Source organism: Stegostoma tigrinum, chromosome 10 (genome assembly GCF_030684315.1).
Source record: "Stegostoma tigrinum isolate sSteTig4 chromosome 10, sSteTig4.hap1, whole genome shotgun sequence".
In the NCBI taxonomy this organism is placed as follows: domain Eukaryota; kingdom Metazoa; phylum Chordata; class Chondrichthyes; order Orectolobiformes; family Stegostomatidae; genus Stegostoma; species Stegostoma tigrinum.
In genome coordinates this window covers 18,110,946-18,132,172 of record NC_081363.1, presented here as the reverse complement: position 1 = coordinate 18,132,172, position 21,227 = coordinate 18,110,946, and the positions used below count along the sequence as shown (strand labels likewise).

General features: G+C 41.9%; 1 protein-coding gene across 3 annotated transcripts in view; it reads left to right on the top strand.

Moving 5' to 3' along the window:
* Positions 1 to 21,227, top strand: part of trip11 (thyroid hormone receptor interactor 11) — a 117,612-nt gene that overhangs the window by 83,257 nt on the left and 13,128 nt on the right. For all 3 annotated transcript variants that reach the window (XR_009446224.1, XR_009446225.1, XM_059649045.1), the window contains exons 16-20: positions 1,078 to 1,177; positions 9,610 to 9,691; positions 15,126 to 15,240; positions 18,240 to 18,368; positions 20,382 to 20,529. Coding sequence is in view for 1 of the 3 variants with exons in the window: in XM_059649045.1 (XP_059505028.1) it covers positions 1,078 to 1,177; positions 9,610 to 9,691; positions 15,126 to 15,240; positions 18,240 to 18,368; positions 20,382 to 20,529 (574 nt within the window). In the remaining 2 variants the exon portion in view is untranslated. The remainder of the gene's footprint in view (positions 1 to 1,077; positions 1,178 to 9,609; positions 9,692 to 15,125; positions 15,241 to 18,239; positions 18,369 to 20,381; positions 20,530 to 21,227) is intronic.

Sequence of the window (21,227 nt, the reverse complement as noted above, 5' to 3'; positions counted from 1 at the left end):
GACCTGTGTTCAAATCCTACCAAAAGTGGAATATTTCCAGAGTTGTGTAATAGCATCTCTGAACAGGGTGATTATGGAAAGAAGGAAAATCCTGACAGATTCTGAAAAAAAAAATAGAAATTGCTGCAAAAGCTGAGCAGGTCTGGCGGCATCTGTTGAGGAACATTGGCATTAACGCTCCAGGTCCAGTGACCCTTCCTCAGAACTTGGATGTCTTCAAGATGTTACTTGGGCTGGGGTGCTTCAACATAGAGGCAGCACGGTGTCTAAGTGGTTAATACGGCTGCCTCACAGCGCCAGGGACCTGGGTTTGAATCCACCCTCGGGCGACTGTGTGGAGTTTACACATTCTCCCTGTGTCTGTGTGAATTTCACTGAGTGCTCTGGTTTCCATGCACAGTTCAAACATATGCAGGTTAGCTGGATTGGCTATGCTAAGTTGCCCATAGTGTTCAGGGATGTGCAGGCTGGTAGGTGGTTAGTCATGGGAAATGCATGTTTACAGGTAGGGAAATGAGTTTGGACGTTGCTCCTAAGAGGGTTGGTGCAGACATGTTGGGCCCCCGCAGGGATTCCATCATTCTAAATTTACTTAGTGAGTGAAGAGTAAGAACAAACGCATTGTACCGAGTGACCTCTTCTGTGTTGTATCATCTGTGTACTGCTGCCGAGCGACCTCTTCTGTGTTGTATCATCTGTGTACTGCTGCCGAGTGACCTCTTCTGTGTTGTATCATCTGTGTACTGCTGCCGAGCGACCTCTTCTGTGTTGTATCATCTGTGTACTGCTGCCGAGCGACCTCTTCTGTGTTGTATCATCTGTGTATTGCTATGTAATTTAACCCACTTAGTTTGGGGATTGGTATGATGTTTGATAAGCAATACATTGAAAATTTGTTTGTATTTAGATTGTGCACAGTAGTGAATTTAATTCGAGCTTAGATAATATAGTACTGTAAAAATGCTGAAGTCTAGATGGACAAACTTCCATCCAGTCAATTAACACTCTGAAAAAATATTTTCCACTTTCCAACAGTATTTTATAATTCATTGTTAACTGCTTCCTTATTGTTCGCAGCAACATTTAAAAGAAGCCAATGATGCTCTAGATTCTGCATCAAGACTAGCTGAGCAGTTGGACCTTAAAGAGGAGCAACTGGAAGATCTTAAAAAGCAAGGTAATACATTGCTTTGCACATGTAAACTGTTTCATTAGAAAGGTGGTAGCAGGTTTTGGTATTCCATCTCCATTCCTTCAACCTCAAACTCCTTGGTGACTTTAAAGCATTTCAGTGCTGTGGCAACTTGATTGGGAGGATTCAAACATGGAATTCTAGTGAAGCATCGAGGAGACAGTAAATACATTTAGGAATTTTGGAGTAGAAGAAGGAGATTGCGGATGAGTCAGTAGTTTAGAAATACAGCTGGATCAAGATTTGGATTTTTGAAGAACTATGTGATGATTGCAGATTTGAAGGACAAATTAGAAGAGTGAAAGCAGCTATCTATCAACTAATGGGAATCATTAATTTCATGCACAATGGAAATAACTAATCTTAGCGAAGATTGAAAATCTACAGAGGAGGAGATTAAGGGGAATAACTTTATTTATTGCAACACAGGATTATTAACTTTATAAGATTAACAAATATTTGAGTGAAATGGACTGTATCCACCAGTTTTTAAAGATACAGTTAACTTGTGCAAGTTTAATAGTTTAGGCTTGGTGGATTTGAAGAAACATCTGCTCGGTGTGTAAAAATGTCGTATCATTGCTTTTTTATTTCCTGAACGCTCTGAAACTTTTTCATCCAAACCTCTTTACAAACTGTTGTAAAAAATTCATTTGCTGTTTGGGGATATGTTTCAGTATACATCGCATCTTGAGAACAAGTTAGTCTGAATATGTCCAGGAAACAAAGTAAATATATTACTTACATTCTTAATCAGTGCATAGATAAAGCTTCCTCTTCCTTAACATTGATGACCTGAAATATGAAAGAAGATAGTTTTACAGCTATTGTGCAAGTTTATACCCGTTATCCTTGGGATGTCTGTTGTTCTTTCCCATATTGGTCACAGTCCAGACCAATAAAGTAAAACTAAATCTGTAGTAATGGCAATGAATTAGAATTTGTGAGTGAGATGAGAAGTCTCTTATCATTAAGTTGCATTTTGTTTGTGTGTAAGGTTTTTTAAAATGACAACAAGTAATACCGTGGCCAATAGTTTAATTTGGAGTAATCAGTTCTTCAGTAGCTCCATGAGCTGATGTAGTTTGCAGCTGAGCCATGCAGATTGGTAATTCAGTTTGAATTCAGCCCAGGTTGCAACAGCAGTGCTGTATATGCCACCTGCATTTTGCAATCAGTCCAGGTTTTTGTTCCTGATCACAATCAGCAACTTGTCTGAAATGTGTGTCAACACCTGACAATCATAAAAGCATCACTGGCCTCAGCTGTGATAATGCTCCACATTGGAGCTTTCCTGCCAGCACTTGCCATTAGGGTTCATGTACAAATAGTTAGCATTTGGGTGAGCCTCTTTTTAGGATGTCTGCCTCGTGTGGAGTCATATCTTTATATTCTTAACAGCACTTGACATTCTTTCAAGCAGAAGTTCAGAAATGCATGCTCAAATGAGATGCTTTGTAGCTGAGAAGTAACAAGTTAAATGCATGGTATGTTTGTTAGGGATTCCAGGATTTCCAGGATTTTGACTCAGTGGCAGTGGAGGAACAGCAATATATTTTGAAGTCAGTAGTGGTGTTTTCATCTATCTTCTAGCGTTGTCCTTTTAGAACAAAGTGACTATGGCCATGAGCTTGGAAAGTATTATCTAAGGAACCTTGGTGAATTTCTGCTTTGCTGTTACTGAGTATTGGTAGTAGAGTGAGTGGATGCTTGCGACTGTGGTGCCAGTCAAGTGAGCTGCTTTGTCAGAGATGATTTCAAGCTGCTTAAAGGTTGGAATTGCACTTTTCAGGCAAGTGAGGAGTAACTCACCGCCTGACTCCACAAAGCTAATCCACCGTCACACTCCTGATTAGTGCCTTGTAGATAATGGATGTGCTTTGTGGAGTCAGGTGGTGAGTTGCTTGCTGCAATATTCCTAGCCTCTGCCCTCCTCTTATAGCCACTGTTTTTATATGGTGAATCTATTTGATTTTCTGGTCAATAATAATCCCCAGGATGTTGATACTGGTGTTTCAGTGATGGTAACACTGTTGAATATCAAAGGATGGTGGTTAGATTGTCTCTTATTGGAGATGGTCGTTAGCCATGTGTCAATGTAGCAAATATCCTCTGAGCTTACTCCAACAACTGTACAGCCATCTTCAAGTAAGGAAACCAAAACTGCACGCTGTATCTGATTCTGTCCATAAGACCATAAGGCATAGGATCAGGCAGGGGCCATTTAGCCTCTCAAGTCTGGTCTACCATTCAGCAAGATCATGGCTGAGCTGTCATTCCTTATGGCCACTTTCCTTCTCTTTTTCCATACCCCTTGATTTCCCCTGCTGATCAAGAAGCTATCTATCTCAGTCTTAAATTTGCATAAGGATTCTGTTCCCGCAACTCACAGCAGAGTTTCAAAGACTTTCAATCCACTGACGAAATTCGTCCTTATCTTAGTCTTAAATTGACATCCCATTAAATCATAGAAGATCATGAAAACACAAGTCCAGACCAAACCTTAGAGTATCCCACCCAGACCCATCCCACCTAATCTACACATCCCTGGACTCTATGGGCAATTTAGCATGGCCAATGCACTAACCTGCACATCTTTGGACTGTGGGAGGAAGCCAGAGCACCTGGAGGAAACCCACGCAGACAAGGGCGAAAAAGCAAACTCCACACAAGACAGTAGATGGAGGATGGGATTGAACTTGAGTTACTGGCGCTGTGCGGCAGCAGTGCTCTAAGACTGTGCCCTCTAGTCCTGGGCTGTCTCTGAGGAGTAACTCCTCTCATTATCTGCCCTGTCAAGCCCCTAAGGAATCCTATGTTTCATTAAGGTCACCTCACATTATCTCTCCACCCCTTGGATCTTCCAAATGAACCTCCTCTGAAATGCCTCCAACGAAATGATATATTTCCTTTAGCTGGGGACCAAACTGCTGTCAGCTCTCTGGATGTGGTCTTGACAGCATCTTGTACAGTTGCAGTAAAAAGTTCCTACTCTTATACTCCAATCCCCTTGAAATGAGGGCTACCATTCCATTCGCCTTCCTGATCATCTGTATCTTCCCTTTGAATCCAGAACTGAGGGGCCACTGTTTTAAATTTTAGGGTCACCCTTTCAGGACAGAAGTGAGAATTTTCTGAGGGTTGTGAGGCTTTAGAATTCTGTCTGAGAAGGTGTCGGAGACAAAGTCATTGAGTGTTTTAATTTAGAAATGAATAGATTCTTGTTTGGGAGTGAATCCAGGGTTATGGGGTGTGTGGATTTGAATCACAAACTGACCAGCCATGGTCTTTTGAATGTCATTGCAGGCTCTAGAGAATGAATGGTCAACTTTTTTTCCCTCTGTGTTTGTAAACTGGCACCATTAATGTATGACGTGAAAGTGGAGCCGAACATGGTAAAATGTGTTAATGCTTGAGAAATGTTTTCTTTTTGTTCCTGAAATGTGCAAAGCCTAATTTTGTCCAGAACTAATTGTTTTGTTCTTAAATAAAACTTGTTGTAGAGAAGTAGGTGAACCAACAAAGTTGACACTAAATTGTCAGCAACTCCCCAGGTGAAGTGATTCAGAACTGGGTTATGTTGTATGGATATTTCAAGGGAATAACACAATCCGACTCATTTAGTAATTTTTTAATGTAACTGGCAATGTTTTGATTACATTCATATTGAATGGGTCAGTAGCATTTGGTCACTTTGTTTGACTGAACATGATTGAATACATATAGTTCCATTTAATCCACGATATTGGATTTTTTATGTGTTTAGGCACTCCTAGCCGGTGATATTTCCTGCATAACTTCATTCTTTCTTTCTATTTAATTTATACATGGCCTTGGCTTATGATCTGACTTTGATTACTCAGTGCTAAAATATTCATTGAAACACAAACAGTAGACTAGCCAAAGAAAAGCTGAGGTGGGGAGGTGCAGGGGTAGAAAGGAGAGGAAAGTTGAATAAGCCAAACAAAATATGGAGCTCAGAATGATGCTGCATGTCTGAATTAATTCATATTGAACTAAGCCAGCCTAGAAAACTTGAACAGATCAAATATGCATTTTTCTCAGTATCTTATCTACCATTAATGCTGCTGAAACTTAGCACCCATTCCTTTTGGTTGTTCTGACCATCAAGATTGTGGGTTTATTTCTCTGTTCAGGATCTTCAGATTTTGTTTAATTGATTAAAAGGTGGATATCATCACTGGTGAGACCAGCATTTATCACCCTTTTTAATTGCCCAGGGAATGATGTTGAGCTTTGCTCTTGAACTGGTGTAGTTGTACGTACAGTGCTTTTTGGGAGAGTGTTTTAGGATTTTGACCTAGAGATAGTAAAGAAATGATATGATTCCAAGTCAGGATGTTGTGTGGCTTAGAGGTAAACTTACAGATGGTGTTAGAACATAGAACAATACAGCACAGAACAGGCCCTTCAGCCCTCGATGTTGCACCGACCTGTGAACGAATCTAAGCCCCTCCCCCCTACACTATCCCATCATCATCCATATGCTTATCCGAGTACTGTTGAAAAGACCCTAACGTGGCTGAGTTAACTACATTGGCAGGCAGGGCGTTTCACGCCCTTACCACTCTGAGTAAAGAACCTGCCTCTGACATCTGTCTTAAATCTATCACCCCTCAATTTGTAGCTATGCCCCCTTGTACAAGCTGAAGTCATCATCCTCGGAAAAAGACTCCCACTGTTCACCCTATCTAATCCTCTGATCATCTTGTATGTCTCTATTAAATCCCCTCTTAGCCTCCTTCTCTCCAGTGAGAACAGACCCAAGTCCCTCAGCCTTTCTTCATAGAGCCTGTGCTCCAGACCAGGCAACATCCTGGCAAATCTCCTCTGCACCTTTTCCAATGCTTCCACATCCTTCCTGTAATGGGGCGACCAGAACTGCACGCAATATTCCAAATGAGGCCGCACTAGCGTTTTGTACAGTTGCAGCATGAAATCATGGCTCCAGAACTCAATCCCTCTACCAATAAAGCCTAACACACCGTATACCACCTTAACAGCACTATCAACCTGAGTGGCAACTTTGAGGGATCTATGTACATGGACACCAAGATCCCGCTGCACATCCACACAACCAAGAATCTTTCCGTTGACCCAGTATTCTGCCTTCCTATTATTCCTCCCAAAGTGAATCACCTGACATTTATCCGTATTAAACTCCATTTGCCACCTTTGAGCCCAATTCTGCAGTTTATCGAAGTCTCCCTGCAACCTGCAACATTCTTCCACACTGTCCACCACTCTACCGACTTTAGTGTCATCTGCAAACTTATTAACCCATCCACCTATGCCTGTGTCCAAGTCATTTATATAAATGACAAACAGCAGTGGTCCCAAAACAGATCCTTGTGGCACACCACTAGTGACTTGCCTCCAGGCTGAATATTTTCCATCAACCACCACTCGTTGCCTTCTCACAGCCAGTTTCTAATCCAAACTGCTAAATCTCCTTCAATCCCGTGCCTCTGTATTTTCTCTAATAGCCTACCACGTGGAATCTTATCAAAGGCTTTACTGAAGTCCATGTACACCACGTCAACTGCCCTACCCTCATCCACTGGCTTGGTCACACCTTCTCAAAAAACTCCAATGAGGTTTGTGAGACACGACCTGGCCTTGATGAATTCATGCTGCCTGTCTCCAATTAGATTGTTGCTTGCTAGATGATTATAAATCCTATCTCTTATAATCCTTTCCAAAACTTTTCCTACAACAGACGTAAGGCTCACAGGCCTATAATTGCCTGGGTCATCCCCTACTGCCCTCCTTGAACAAGGGCACAACATTTGCAATCCTCCAGTCCTCTGGTACCAAACCTGTAGACAATGAGGACTCAAAGATCAAGGGCAAAGGCTCCACCACCACCTCCCTAGCTTCCCAGACAATCCTCGGAAATATCCCATCTGGCCCAGGGGATTTATCTACCTTCACACCTTCTAGAATTGATAACACCACCTCCTTACTAACCTGATTCCTTTCATTTCTAGTAGCCCGTAACTCAGTCAACTCCTCTACAGTATTCTCCTGTTCCTCAGTGAAAACAGATGAGAAATAATCATTTAGCACCTCTCTAATCTCCACAGGGTCTACACACAATTTCCCAATTCTGTCTTTGTCTGGCCGTATTCCTAGCCTAGTCATCCTCTTATTCCTCACATACCTATAGAAAGCTTTAGGGTTCTTCTTTATTCTACCTGCTAATGTCTGCTCATGTCCCCTCCTTGCTCTTCTTAACTCTCTGTTTAAACCCTTCCTAGCTAATCTGTAACTCTCCATCGCCTCATCTGAACCATTTTGTCTCATTGTCACATTAGCCTCCCTCTTCTGCTTAACAAGAGACACAATTTCTTTAGTCAACCACGGTTCCATTACCTTATTGCTTCCTCCCTGCCTGACAGGGACATACCTATCAAGGACACGCAACATCTGTTCCTCAAACCAGCTCCACATTTCGATTGTCCCCATGCCCTGCATTTTGCTAACCCATTCTATGCCTCCTAAGTCTTGCCTAATGGCATTACAATTGCCCTTCCTCCATCTATAACTCTTGCCCTGTGGCATGTTCCTGTCCCTTTCCATTGCTAAAGTAAACATAAACAAATTATGGTCGCTCTCTCCAAAGTGCTCACCTACCATTAAAGCAAACACCTGGCCTGGTTCATTACCAAGTATCAGATCCAGTGTGGCCTCCCCTCTTGTCGGCCCTTCGACATACTGAGTCAGGAAACTCTCCACACATTGGACAAAAACTGATCCATCCAACGTACTAGAGTTATCGCAATTCCAGTCAATGTTAGGGAAGTTAAAGTCTCCCATAATGACCACCCTGTTCCTTTCAATTCTGCCCAGAATAGTTTTGCCGATCCTCTCCTCCACATCCCTGGAACTTTGCGGAGGCCTATAAAAAAACTCACAGCAGTGTTACCTCTCCTCTCCTGTTTCTGACCTCAGCCCATACCACCTCAGTAGACGAGTCCTCTTCAAAAGTTCTTTCAGGCACCATTATACTGTCCTTGACTAACAAAGCCACACCTCCCCCACTTTTACCACCTACCCTGACCTTAATGAAAGATCTAAGCCCTGGAACCTGCAGCATCCATGCCTGACCCTGCTGTATCGATGTCTCCGAAATGGCCACAACATCGAAGTCCCAGGGACCTATCGAAGCTGCAAGCTCACCTACCTTATTCCGGATACTCCTGGCGTTGAAGTAGACATGCTTCAAACCAGCTTGCTGTCTGCCACCACTCTCCTGTGACAGTGACGTCCTGTCCATGTCCTCCCTACGCTCACCCTCCTGTGTACCCTGTTCCTGTTGTGAATCTGCTGCCTTAGTCCTCCTAGATGTTAGAAGTTGTGGGTTTGGAAAATCCTCTCAGAGGAACCTTGGCAAGTTGCTGCAGTGTATTTTGTAGATGATATACATTGCTGCTGGCTGCATTGATGGAGGGCTTTTTTTTTTCAGTGAAAGATGGGGTGCATATCAAGCAAGGATCTTTGTCCCAAATATCATAGAAATTCTGGAATGTTTCTATAACTGTATTCAACTAGGCAAGTGGAGAGCATTTCATCACATTCCTGACTTATGTTTTATTGATAGGAGACAAGGTTTGGGGAGTCAGGAGGTGAGTTACCCAAGTGGAATATGCAGCTTCTGACCTGTTGTAGCCATGGTATTTTTGCGATCCAGTTCAATTTCTTTAGATAATTAATATCACAGAGTAAAAGCATTGATGAAACCTAAGGGATTAACAGTGGCAACATCTCAGGACTTAATCCTCCGATTCTAAAAAGCATAGCTTCACAGTAGATTAAAACACGAAGGCTGATCGAATGTCAGGACTGCTGTTATTTACCCAAAGTGATTCGAGACATGCGAAGTGAATTAAGTAAACCACTCCTAGATTTTTTAAGATCTGAAATAATTACAGTGAGCCATGGTTCTAATCATTAGGAAGTAGAAGAGATCTAAACACCAGACATTATTGGATTTGTTAGTCTCATTTCACTTGCAGAGAAATTTCGGGAATGCATTATTGAGATTTATGAGATTGTTAGAACTGACAGTTCTTGGACAATACCAGCATAATTATAAAAAACGGCACTTTCCCCACACTAATCTGATGAATTGTGTGACAAAGAGCCTAAATTCACAATGCTTATATTTTAAAATCCTCATTCCCATTTTCAAATCCATGGATGAAACATTTCACTGGCATGTGCCTGATAGAGTCAGTGAAGTGGAGACAATTGAAATGTGAGTAACTTGCAAATACTCCTCACCACGTTATGTCTGGGTTGCTTTTGGTTAAACAACATTTGTTCTTTCTGCTAAATGACCATTTTTAACTCAAAAAGAAACCTCACCCTATTAATTTTTATTTCTTAAATAGTTGTGACTCAACAGGACATGTTGGAAGATGCGCAGAGAAAACTGCTGAACCTAGTCAACAACAGTGAAGGTAGAATTGACAAGTAAGTATCTGATAGTCATCTTTATTTTTGAAAACTATGAATATTTTCTCACTTGATAAAATGGTTTGTTTGCAACCCTAATGTACTGAAGCCAGAAGGTATCTCAGTGGATGGTTCTGGGTTATGTGATGCACTGATTGCCCAGGGCTAAAGTAATTCAACTTGAAGTATAGCAGCAGTTTTGGTCTAGCAAATTATCAAAAACAAAATGTGAGGAAGTGTTTGACTTTCAGTAACACTTAATTGGACAACGGTTACATTCCATACCTACCTTTAAGTTTCTTGACCATTAGCATCACCATATGGCTTTTCCCTGTGTTGCCTAATTTCTCTTGATCTCCATCATATAACACTTCCCTTGAGCTTTACTGTCCTTCCCTGGTTGAACCTGCTGCATCTCTGACTTCTTCCAGTTCTGTCAAAAGGCCATCAATCTGAAATCATCCCTTTTGTTTTTCTCCTGTATATTTAGTAAACTGTAGAACCCAGTATTGGCTAATGCATTTTGTTCTCTAAGTCTACTCTTTGCATTTTATAACTTAGTGAATTTTTTTGGAAATTTATGATTTGTTGGCTAATCATACATTTAGTTTTTGTTTGAAACTGTCATTTTGATTCATGTCCTTCACTGATATTTAAGCTTTCTTTAGTCACTAAAAACCAATATCTGAATGCTGTGATCCTCTGCACACATCAATCCCAACACACCATGATTTCCTCCTGTTTCTGAAATAAGGATGAGGCAAGAGAGAAACTCTCGTAGATGTAGAGAGTAACATTCACATGCACTGAGGATTGATTAAGTAACTGGAAGCAATATTACAGAATGATTATGATGCAGGAGAAGATCATTTGGCCTATCTAGCTTGCACTCGCTCGTCAGATGAGTGTCATGATGTTATGCTGGTCTCTTGCTTTTTCATTATACCCTTGTACATTTCTATCTGCATAATCATCCAATGCTACCTTGAATGCCTCAATGGAACATGCTTCTACCATACTTTCAGGCATGGAATTTTATGTATCATCCTTGCTCACTGTGCACATCTCTTTAAGTCTTTGTCTTTGGCTTCTCATTAATCACATTCCTTTTGACAGGGAACAGCTTTTCCCTATCTGCTGTATGCAGCCCGTAGTCAGCATAAGTGAGTCATTTCTGGGTTGGCAAGATGTGACAAGGAGGACCACAGGGCTCAGTGTTGAGGCCTGAGTGATTTATAATTCATAAATAATAACATTATGAAGATGTTGAATATAAAGTTGTTCAACGATAGTAGAAAAGTAAATCCTGAAGATGACATGAGAGTCTGAAAGTGGGCTGAAGATAGGTTAAGTGAGTGGACGCACATTTGGCAAATGGAGTATAATGTGGAAGGAAGAACAGTGAGTAAACATATTATTTAACTAAAGAGAGATGCAGATCTCAAGATACAGAGGCATCTGTGGTTCCATGATACCTGAATCTTGCAACTTTAGTATAAATGTACAGCAAGTAATTAGGCAAATTGAGTGTTCTTGTATATTGTAAGAGGAATGGAATGTCTGTGTCATACAGGGCATTTGTAAGGTCACATCTATACTTTCTATTATTTTGGCGTCCTTATTTGAGCGAGGATATAATTTCATTAGAAACTGTTCAGATATCAAGGGTGGGGGGAGCATTTTCTTATCAGGAAAGTATAGGCACACTGGACATATCCATTTGCAGTTTAAAATAATCATATTGAAACCTGTAAGACCCTGAGGAGGCTTGTCAGGTGGATACTGAAAGGATTTTTGCTCACATGGAAAGATTGAGGCAGACTTGATAACAGAGCGAAAGATAAAGGAACCCTTAGTACGCAATGGTCATAAGTTGATAGAATCTACTCTGCAATTTGAGAGGGCAAAGATAGAATCAGAGGCAGGGTGTTGTAGTCGAATAAAGGCAACTACAGAGGTATGAGGGAGGAGCTGGGCAGAATTGACTGGAAGAGGAGCCTAGCAGGAAAGACAGCAGCACATAGATAAGCTGCAGAGCTGGGCTGAGAGGTGGCAAATGGAGTTTAATGCAGACAAGTGTGAGGTGATGCACTTTAGTAGGAGTAACCAGAAGGCAAAGTACTGGGCTAATGGTAAGATTCTTAGTAGTGTAGATGAGCAGAGAGATCTCGGTGTCCATGTACACAGATCCTTGAAAGTTGCCACCCAAGTTGTCAGGGCTGTTAAGAAGGCATACAGTGTTTTAGCTTCTATTAATAGAGGGATCGAGTTCCGGAACCAAGAGGTTATGGTGAAGCTGTACAAAACTCTGATGCGGCCGCACTTGAAGTATTGTGTACAGTTCTAGTCACCTCATTATAAGAAGGATGTGGAAGCTTTGGAAAGGGTGCAGAGGAGATTTACTAGGATGTTGCCTGGTATGGAGGGAAGGTCTTATGAGGAAAGGCTGAGGGACTTGAGTCTGTTTTAATTAGAGAGAAGAAAGTTGAGAGGTGACTTAATTGAAACATAAAATAATCAGAGGGTTAGATAGGGTGGATAGGGAGAGCCTTTTTCCTAGGATGGTGACAGCAAGCACGAGGGGGCATAGCTTTAAATTGAGGGGTGAAAGATATAGGACAGATGTCAGAGGTGGTTTCTTTACTCAGAGAGTAGTGAGGGAATGGAACGCTTTGCCTGCAATGGTAGTAGATTCGCCAACTTTAGGTACATTTAAGTCGTCATTGGACAAGCATATGGATGTGCATGGAATAGTGTAGGTTAGATGGGCTTGAGATTGGCATGACAGGTCGGCACAACATCGAGGGCTGAAGGGCCTGTACTGTGCTGTAATGTTCTATGTTCTAACAGCACTGGCGGGAGTTTCTTGGAGTAATTCAGGAGACACAACAAAAATTCATCCCTAGGCAAAAGAAGCATGGCACAGGAAGGATGAGACAACCATGGCTGACTAAGGAAGTCAGGGATAGCATAAAAGCAAAAGAGAAAGCATACAATATGGTGAAGGGCAGTGGGAAATTAGAGAACTGGGAAGCTTACAAAGACCAACAGAGAGCAACAATAACAAAAGAAATAGGAAGGGAGAAGATTAAATATGAGGATAAGCTAGCAAGTAATATAAATGAAGACTGTAAGAGTTTCTTGAGAATTATAAACTCAAAAATACATATTGGACCACTGCAAAATGATGGCCCATTGTAAACAATAGTAGTGGGGAACAGGAAAATGGCTGAGGCACTGAATAATTACTTTGCGTCAGTCTTCACAGTGGAAGACACAAGTAATCTCCTCCCAAAAATTTGAGTGTGTTGGGGGCAGAGCTGAGCATGGTGGCCATCACCAAGGAAAAGGTGCTTGTAAAACTGATCGGCCTGAAGGTCGATAAATTCCCTGGACCAGATGGACCGCACCCAGAATTCTAGAGAAGGTAACTGAAGAGATAATGGAAGTGTTAGTGGTGATCTTTCAGGAATTGCTAGAGTCAGGAGGCTCCCAGAGGATTGGAAAATCGTTAACGTGACACCCCTGTTTAAAAAGGGAGTAAGGCAAAAGATAGGAAATTACAGGCCGATTAGCCTAACCACGGTTGTGGGTAAGATGTTGGAGTCCATTGTAAAGGATGAGATTTCTGAATATTTGGAAATGTATGGTAAAGTAGGACAAAGTCAGCATCGTTTCATCAAGGGAAGGTCATCCCTGACAAATCTGCTAGAATTCTTTGAGGAAGTAACAAGCATGGTACACCAAAGAGAACCAACGGATGTTACCTACCTGGACTTCAAGAAGGTTTTTGACAAGGTGCCACATTAGAGGCTGCTGAGTAAGATAAGGGCCCATGGTGTTAGAGGCAAGATGCTAGTTTGGATATAAGATTGGCTGGCTGGCAGAAAGCAGAAGGCGAGGATAAAAGGGTCTTTCTCAGGGTGGCAGCCAGTGACAAGTGGCGTTCCGCAACGGTCAATGTTGGGATCGCAACTTTTCACTTTTCACTTTGTACTTTACTGATCTCAGTGAAGGAACTGTGGGCATTCTGGCTAAGTTTGCAGACGATACAAAGATAGGTAGAGGAACAGGTAGTATTGAGGAGGTGGGGAGGCTGCAGAAGGATTTGGACAGGTTAAGGGAGTTGGCAAAGAAGTGGCAGATGGAGTACAAAATGGGGAAAGTGTGAGGTCGTGCACCTTGGTAAGAAGAATCAAAGCATGGACTATTTTCTAAATGGGGAGAAAATTCAGAGCTCAAAGAGACTTGGGAGTTCTAAGTCCAGGATTCTGTCAAGGTAAACTTGCAGGTTGAGTCAGTCGTCAGGAAGGCAAATGCAGAGTTGGCATTTATTTTGTGAGGACTTGAATATAAAAGCAGGGATGTACTACTGAGGCTTTATAAGGCTCTGGTCAGGCCACATTTGGAGCATTGTGTGCAATTTTGGGCCCCATGTCTCAGGAAGGATGTACTGGCCCTGGAGCAGGTTCAATGGAAGTTCGCAAGAATGGTCCTAGGAATGAAAAGCTTAAAGCATGAGGAATGTTTCAGGACTCTGGGACTATACTCATTGGAGTTTAGAAGGATGAGGGGGCATCTAATTGAAACTTAGATTACTGAATAGCCTGGACAGAGTGGATGTTGGGAAGATGCTTTCATTGGTAGGAGAGACTAGGATCCGAGGGTGCAGCCTTGGAGTAAAGGGGAGACCTTTTTAGAATGGAGATAAGGAGAAACTTCTTCAGCCAGAGAATGGTGAATTTATGGAATTCACTGCCACAGGAGGCTGTGGAGGCCATCTCATTGAGTACATTTAAGACTGAGATGGACCGAGTGGCCTAATTTCTGCTCCTACGTTTTATGGTCTTATTAGACCAAGGGGAAACAGTTTAAGAATATAGTCTCTATTTGTGAGCCCAGCCACACAAATCAATGGCTATTTCTCTTTTAGGATCGATGCATTCAAAATGAGTCCTGATGATAACCATTAATCATGCATAAAGACCTGTTCTTAGATGAACAGTTAGTGAAAATTCCAGCTCGTTTCTTGTCCAGCTCCTAACCTCCACTGCACCCCAACCTTTTACGCCACAGATTACGTGAAAAGTTGTTACCTCAGTTGTGATCTGCTAATTCTTAGCAGCTTGGAGATTGACTCTGGAAACCTTTACCCATATCTCGATATCATACCACAAACTTTATCCAACCAGGCACAACCGCCAAATTTATCGAGGTATTAAAATGGGCAGCAATAACCTCACATCTTCATACAGCAGGAGGATATGTGTTAAAATTTTCTTCTTATTTGTTGAAATATCATGGAGCAAATTCGACAGCCCGGTTTACAACTGTAAAGTGTATTTTTAAATAATAATACTGGAGATTCTGCTGTCTTGTATGCCAACAAATCAAGTAAGGATTTGTCATTGATTGTGTTCTTGTTGCTAACTAGATCTCATTTATTTTAAAGAGTCTTGATGAGAAATTTGTTTGTGAGTTATTTCCATACTCCAAAGAACAAGCGTGATGAAGCAGTAAGGCTATTGGGAAATGTTTTGGGGTTAAAGAAAGAAGAAATTAAAGAGGTAGGCTAACATGATTGCTGTCTTTTCAAGTGCAGTTAATCAGATTGCAAGAATATTCCAAAGAGACTTGTTTTCTTTAAAGAAGACATCTCATATTAGAGATAATGGGAACTGCAGATGCTGGAGAATTCCAAGATAATAAAATGTGAGGCTGGATCAACACAGCAGGCCAAGCAGCATCTCAGGAGCACAAAAGCTGACGTTTCGGGCCTAGACCCTTCATCAGAGAGGGGGATGGGGAGAGGGAACTGGAATAAATAGGGAGAGAGGGGGAGGTGGACCAAAGATGGAGAGTAAAGAAGATAGGTGGAGAGGAGAGTATAGGTGGGGAGGTAGGGAGGGGATAGGTCAGTCCAGGGAAGACGGACAGGTCAAGGAGGTGGGATGAGGTTAGTAGGTAGATGGGGGTGCGGCTTGGGGTGGGAGGTAGGGATGGGTGAGAGGAAGAACCGGTTAGGGAGGCAGAGACAGGTTGGACTGGTTTTGGGATGCAGTGGGTGGGGGGGAAGAGCTGGGCTGGTTGTGTTGCTCTCTTGCTCCCCAGAGGAGCTCGAACAGTTCATCCACTTCACCAACACCTTCCACCCCAACCTTCAGTTCACCTGGCCCTTCTCCAGCACATCCCTCACCTTCCTGGACCTCTCAGTCTCCATCTCAGGCAACCAGCTTGTAACTGATGTCCATTTCAAGCCCACCGACTCCCACAGCTACCTAGAATACACCTCCTCCCACCCAACATCCTGCAAAAATTCCATCCCCTATTCCCAATTCCTCCGCCTCCGCCGCATCTGCTCCCACGACAAGACATTCCACTCCCGCACATCCCAGATGTCCAAGTTCTTTAAGGACCGCAACTTTCCCCACACAGTGATCGAGAACGCCGTTGACCGCGTCTCCCGTATTTCCCGCAACACATCCCTCACACCCCGCCCGCCCTACAACCGCCCAAAGAGGATCCCCCTCGTTCTCACACACCACCCTACCAACCTCCGGATACAACGCATCATCCTCCGACACTTCCGCCATTTACAATCCGACCCCACCACCCAAGACATTTTTCCATCCCCACCCCTGTCTGCTTTCCGGAGAGACCACTCTCTCCGTGACTCCCTTGTTCACTCCACACTGCCCTCCAACCCCACCACACCCAGCACCTTCCCATGCAACTGCAGGAAATGCTACACTTGCCCCCACACCTCCTCCCTCACCCCTATCCCAGGCCCCAAGATAACATTCCACATTAAGCAGAGATTCACCTGCACATCTGCCAATGTGGTATACTGCATCCACTGTACCCGGTGTGGCCTCCTCTACATTGGGGAAACCAAGCGGAGGCTTGGGGACCGCTTTGCAGAACACCTCTGCTCAGTTCGCAACAAACAACTGCACCTCCCAGTCGCAAACCATTTCCATTCCCCCTCTCATTCTCTAGATGACATGTCCGTCATGGGCCTCCTGCACTGCCACAATGATGCCACCCGAAGGTTGCAGGAACAGCAACTCATATTCCGCCTGGGAACCCTGCAGCCTAATGGTATCAATGTGGACTTCACCAGTTTCAAAATCTCCCCTTCCCCTACTGCATCCCTAAACCAGCCCAGTTCGTCCCCTCCCCCCACTGCACCACACAACCAGCCCAGCTCTTCCCCCCCACCCACTGCATCCCAAAACCAGTCCAACCTGTCTCTGCCTCCCTAACCGGTTCTTCCTCTCACCCATCCCTTCCTCCCACCCCAAGCCGCACCCCCATCTACCTACTAACCTCATCCCACCTCCTTGACCTGTCCGTCTTCCCTGGGCTGACCTATCCCCTCCCTACCTCCCCACCTATACTCTCTCCACCTATTTTCTTTTCTCTCCATCTTTGGTCCGCCTCCCCCTCTCTCCCTATTTATTCCAGTTCCCTCTCCCCATCCCCCTCTCTGATGAAGGGTCTAGGCCCGAAACGTCAGCTTTTGTGCTCCTGAGATGCTGCTTGGCCTGCTGTGTTCATCCAGCCTCACATTTTATTATCTCATATTAGATCCTGCTCTTGCTGTGTATTTTGTTAAATAGTTTATAAACTACCCTCTCCTCCTCCTATTTTGGGCATAAGCCAACATTTTCCTAACTACCATCAGTTCTGAGGAAGAGTCACTGGACCTGAAACATTAACTCTGATTTCTCTCTATAGTTCCTGCCAGACATACTGAGTTTTTCTAGCAATTTCTGTTTTTGTTCCAACTTCTTGTTACCCCAAAGTCTGGTCATTTGACTCAGCTCAATAATTTTGATTCTGGATTTCTTGCCTACTGGGTAAATTTAGGTTATATTGAGCACAACTAATATATTGATATTTTGTACTCCTGTCTTGGAACTTTGAAGCGGTGTTGTCGTTTCCTGGCCCCCTCTGGCTGTTTATTGGTTCTGACCATTGCCTATAAAAACAATTGGTCGATTTATTATTAGTCATTAAGTGTTGATGTCACTCACAACTTGCAGTTATTATTACCAGTTCTATTCTGAGGTACTATCCTATTCTGACAGGAGCTCCGGTCACACATGCAGCCTATATTTCACATTTACTACTGAATTTCTCCATCTATCCAAGTTCCTGTACCTTTAAAATTATCCCAATTATTGCATTATCCAGTATACAGTTCAATTCTCATTACAGTGTATCGGAAAACGCATTATTCACATCATTGTTAAATTAAGCCATGATGATCTTATCCAATGTCTTGAAGCAACATAACTATTCCCATATTCTGCTTCAGATCAAGATCTATCTGTCTGCTGCACTCCATTTTGGAGGCATCCACATTTAACATATCCTCACTTGTTTTGCATAACCAATGCGCAAGCTGTAATTTATTCTTACATTGTTTAATACTTGCTTTTGAAAATAAGAGAGCTTATTCCTTTCAAATGCCAATATGGTCCTTTTGTATTTGTATTTTATGTTAATTTGAATTGCTTTCATATTTAAAGGTGTAACTTGTGTGCTATGTTTTCACTAGCTCTTGGATAGTGAGCATCGTAGTGTTACTGGATGGGTCACTAGTTGGCTTGGTGGTAGCCGAAGTAGTGGAACACAAAGTTTCCCAAGTACGCCACAGAGGCCAAACCAGCTCTCGGGTTTCAACAGTGTAAGTTCTCTTTTTGTTTGTTCTCCTGCAACTTTAAATGCTTAGTATGAAAGCCAGAGTATCCTCGAGATTAACTAAGCCTCATCTGAAATATCCAATTCTGGCATCACACTTTAGGAAATGTCAGACATGGTTCACAGGAATGGTTTTCGTGATTGTAATCTTCAATTATGCAGCAAGATTGAAGAAATTGACACGGTTAAGACTTTTTAATGGTCACCTGAACTCTTCGAATAAAGTCCTCCCTGTACTGGTTTTCATATGAAAATTGTTCTTTGTACTGAATGCTCTGGAAATCCACGGGCTATTTTGTCTAAAAGTTTGTACGTGTAAGATTTCATGGTATATTATTTATCAAAACGCATCGGTCAGTTGATGCATGGAAACGATTTAAAAAGTTATTCCATGTCTGTGCAATCCGTTATTTTCTGATTGCACTAAAATGAACAGATGTCAAGCCACGCTTGCGTCTAAATTAGAAACTTGTAGGTTTAATTCCAACTCCAGACACTTCAGCACAAAACGAGGTTAAAACTTCATTGAGAAATAAAGAAACTTTACAGCAATATTGAAGGTCCCCAATTCAGTTAAGTTAGTTAGTTTAACCTCGTTTTGTGCTGAAGTGTCTGGAGTTGGACTTAAACCTACGAGTTCCTGATTTAGAGGCAAGAGTGGCTTGACACCCTCTGACCCCCCTCAGATGAATGATGAAAGATCTTAGGGCACTTTGACAATTGCATCAGGGAATTTCTCCCCATTGTCCTGACCAATATTTTATCTCAGTAAATATTGCTGTAAAAATTTTATTACTTTCCTGAATGCAAGTTAGGAGCCTGTTTTCCTACACTGACTGGGCTTCATAAGTATTTCATTGGCTGTGAAAGTGCTCATGAATGCAAGTTGTTTCACTTTTCATAATACTAGTTTTATATATCCACATATCCAAGTTCTGTAAATTTTCCCTTCTGAACAGTTTAACCTTGCTTATGTGTGACACCCAAATTCACTGATTTATTTTGGTGAACTTCGAATTCTCCAAGATGGGCAGTTATGGCTGGTGGCACAGGTAGTAATTTAGCTGTAAAGTCTTGCAGTTGCATCTTCAAGATAAGTGGATAGGTTTTTCATAAAAAGCCCATCTTAGATCATTTAGAACTGAATGAACCCTGATTCTGTTTTTTTTGCTATTGCTATTTCTTTGTTTTTATGCAGTGTTTCACCCTTTTGTTTATCCCTGCACGTACTCGTACCCCTACTCCTCCATACCACCACCACCACCACAATCCATTGCTCTGGAAAATTCAGAAAATAATCCTATAAACTTGCCTTATCTCTTTTGAAATTATTTAAACTAGGATTTGTCCCACTTTGGAATGAGCTACTACAGTGATTTGCGAAAAAGTTTCTAACATACGATAAGTAAAGTCTTTATTGTCAATGGAGAAAGGGCTAAAAGAATTGTGCTGAACCATAATTGAGATAAATAGGAGAGGCATTGAAGAGTCTGGTCAAAACGATTAATTTTGAAAGTTTTTAAAGAGGAGAGAGATGTGGATATCGGACAGAAATTTGAGTCAGTAAGGCAAAAGTAAGATGGATAGAATATTACTTAATGATGCTAAGAAAGGAAACGTATAACATCCTGAAACTCTTTACCATCAGTATAATGCAATTATATTTCATCCTCTTTGTTGCCGTTTAGGCATCCAAGTCTGTCTTGAAGTTTAGGAAGTGATTAAGTTAATGTATGAAAAAAAATATTCAGCAATACAGGCACAGAGGAAAATGGGAATACAGTAGATGTGATATGGACCTAATGTATAAGCATGGTGCATCAAATAGCTGCCTGCTGTATAAAAATTTATGATCTTTATGATTCTGATGCACAGTCCTCTGTTCTGGATCAAAGGTTAAAAATAAAAGAATTCAATTAGATCAGCATGGTGTGCTTTTTTTGGATATTCATATTGTTGCAGCATTACATATAATCCACTACTGCATTTTCCTCTGCAGTCTTTCTCAGAAATGTTTGTTAAGTTCCTGGAAGTAGAATCTCGACCTTCCCTTCCACCTCCAAAACTGCCAGTTTACGACATGCACCCAGTCGGAGCCACATCTGGAAGCAGCCAGCCATCCAGCAGTTATTCCAGCCATACTGCAGGTACAGGCATTATAGTGTTAAGTTGTATATTTCTTCTGCATTACTAATAAAAGAGCAGTATAGATTGATAACTAACGTAAAACTAGTCATTTAGGTTAGTAAGGCTAATGAAAAAGCAAAATATAAAGCATCAGTATTCACTAAAAAGAGAATTTTTCAGTTTCTCCATTAATCTTGTAAGGATCTGTAGCTCGATTACATCAAAAAGTACTGTGATAATTTAATATTCTTTCTTTAGCACCCCCTGCCACAATCCCACCAATCATTTATTGATATGGTTTGACATGAGAGTCATCATAGTTCAAGCCATGGGAGAGCTTGAGAAAGAGTCATTCATGGTAACCACAGTCAGTGTGGGTATTGAACCCGCACTGTTGACATCACTGCATTGGCTCCCCAGCTAAGTAAGCAGCCAAACTCCTATCTGATATAAGAAAATTATTTGTTGTGTATTCCTAAGCAAAATTAGTATTGTATCCTCCACAATGTGGCAAGTGAATCAAGTTTGTTTTTATTTTGTGTTTATATGATGCCAGCTGATGAACAGCTGATATTTATCTTGAGTTTAGTTCCCAAACACACAATTTCAAAACAATCCCCAGGGGATTCTACTAATGAAGTTCTCTACTATTGAGTGCCATCTGCTTTATTTTACTGTCTGACTTGCAGTAGCAATAGCTTGATTTTTAATACTTTGG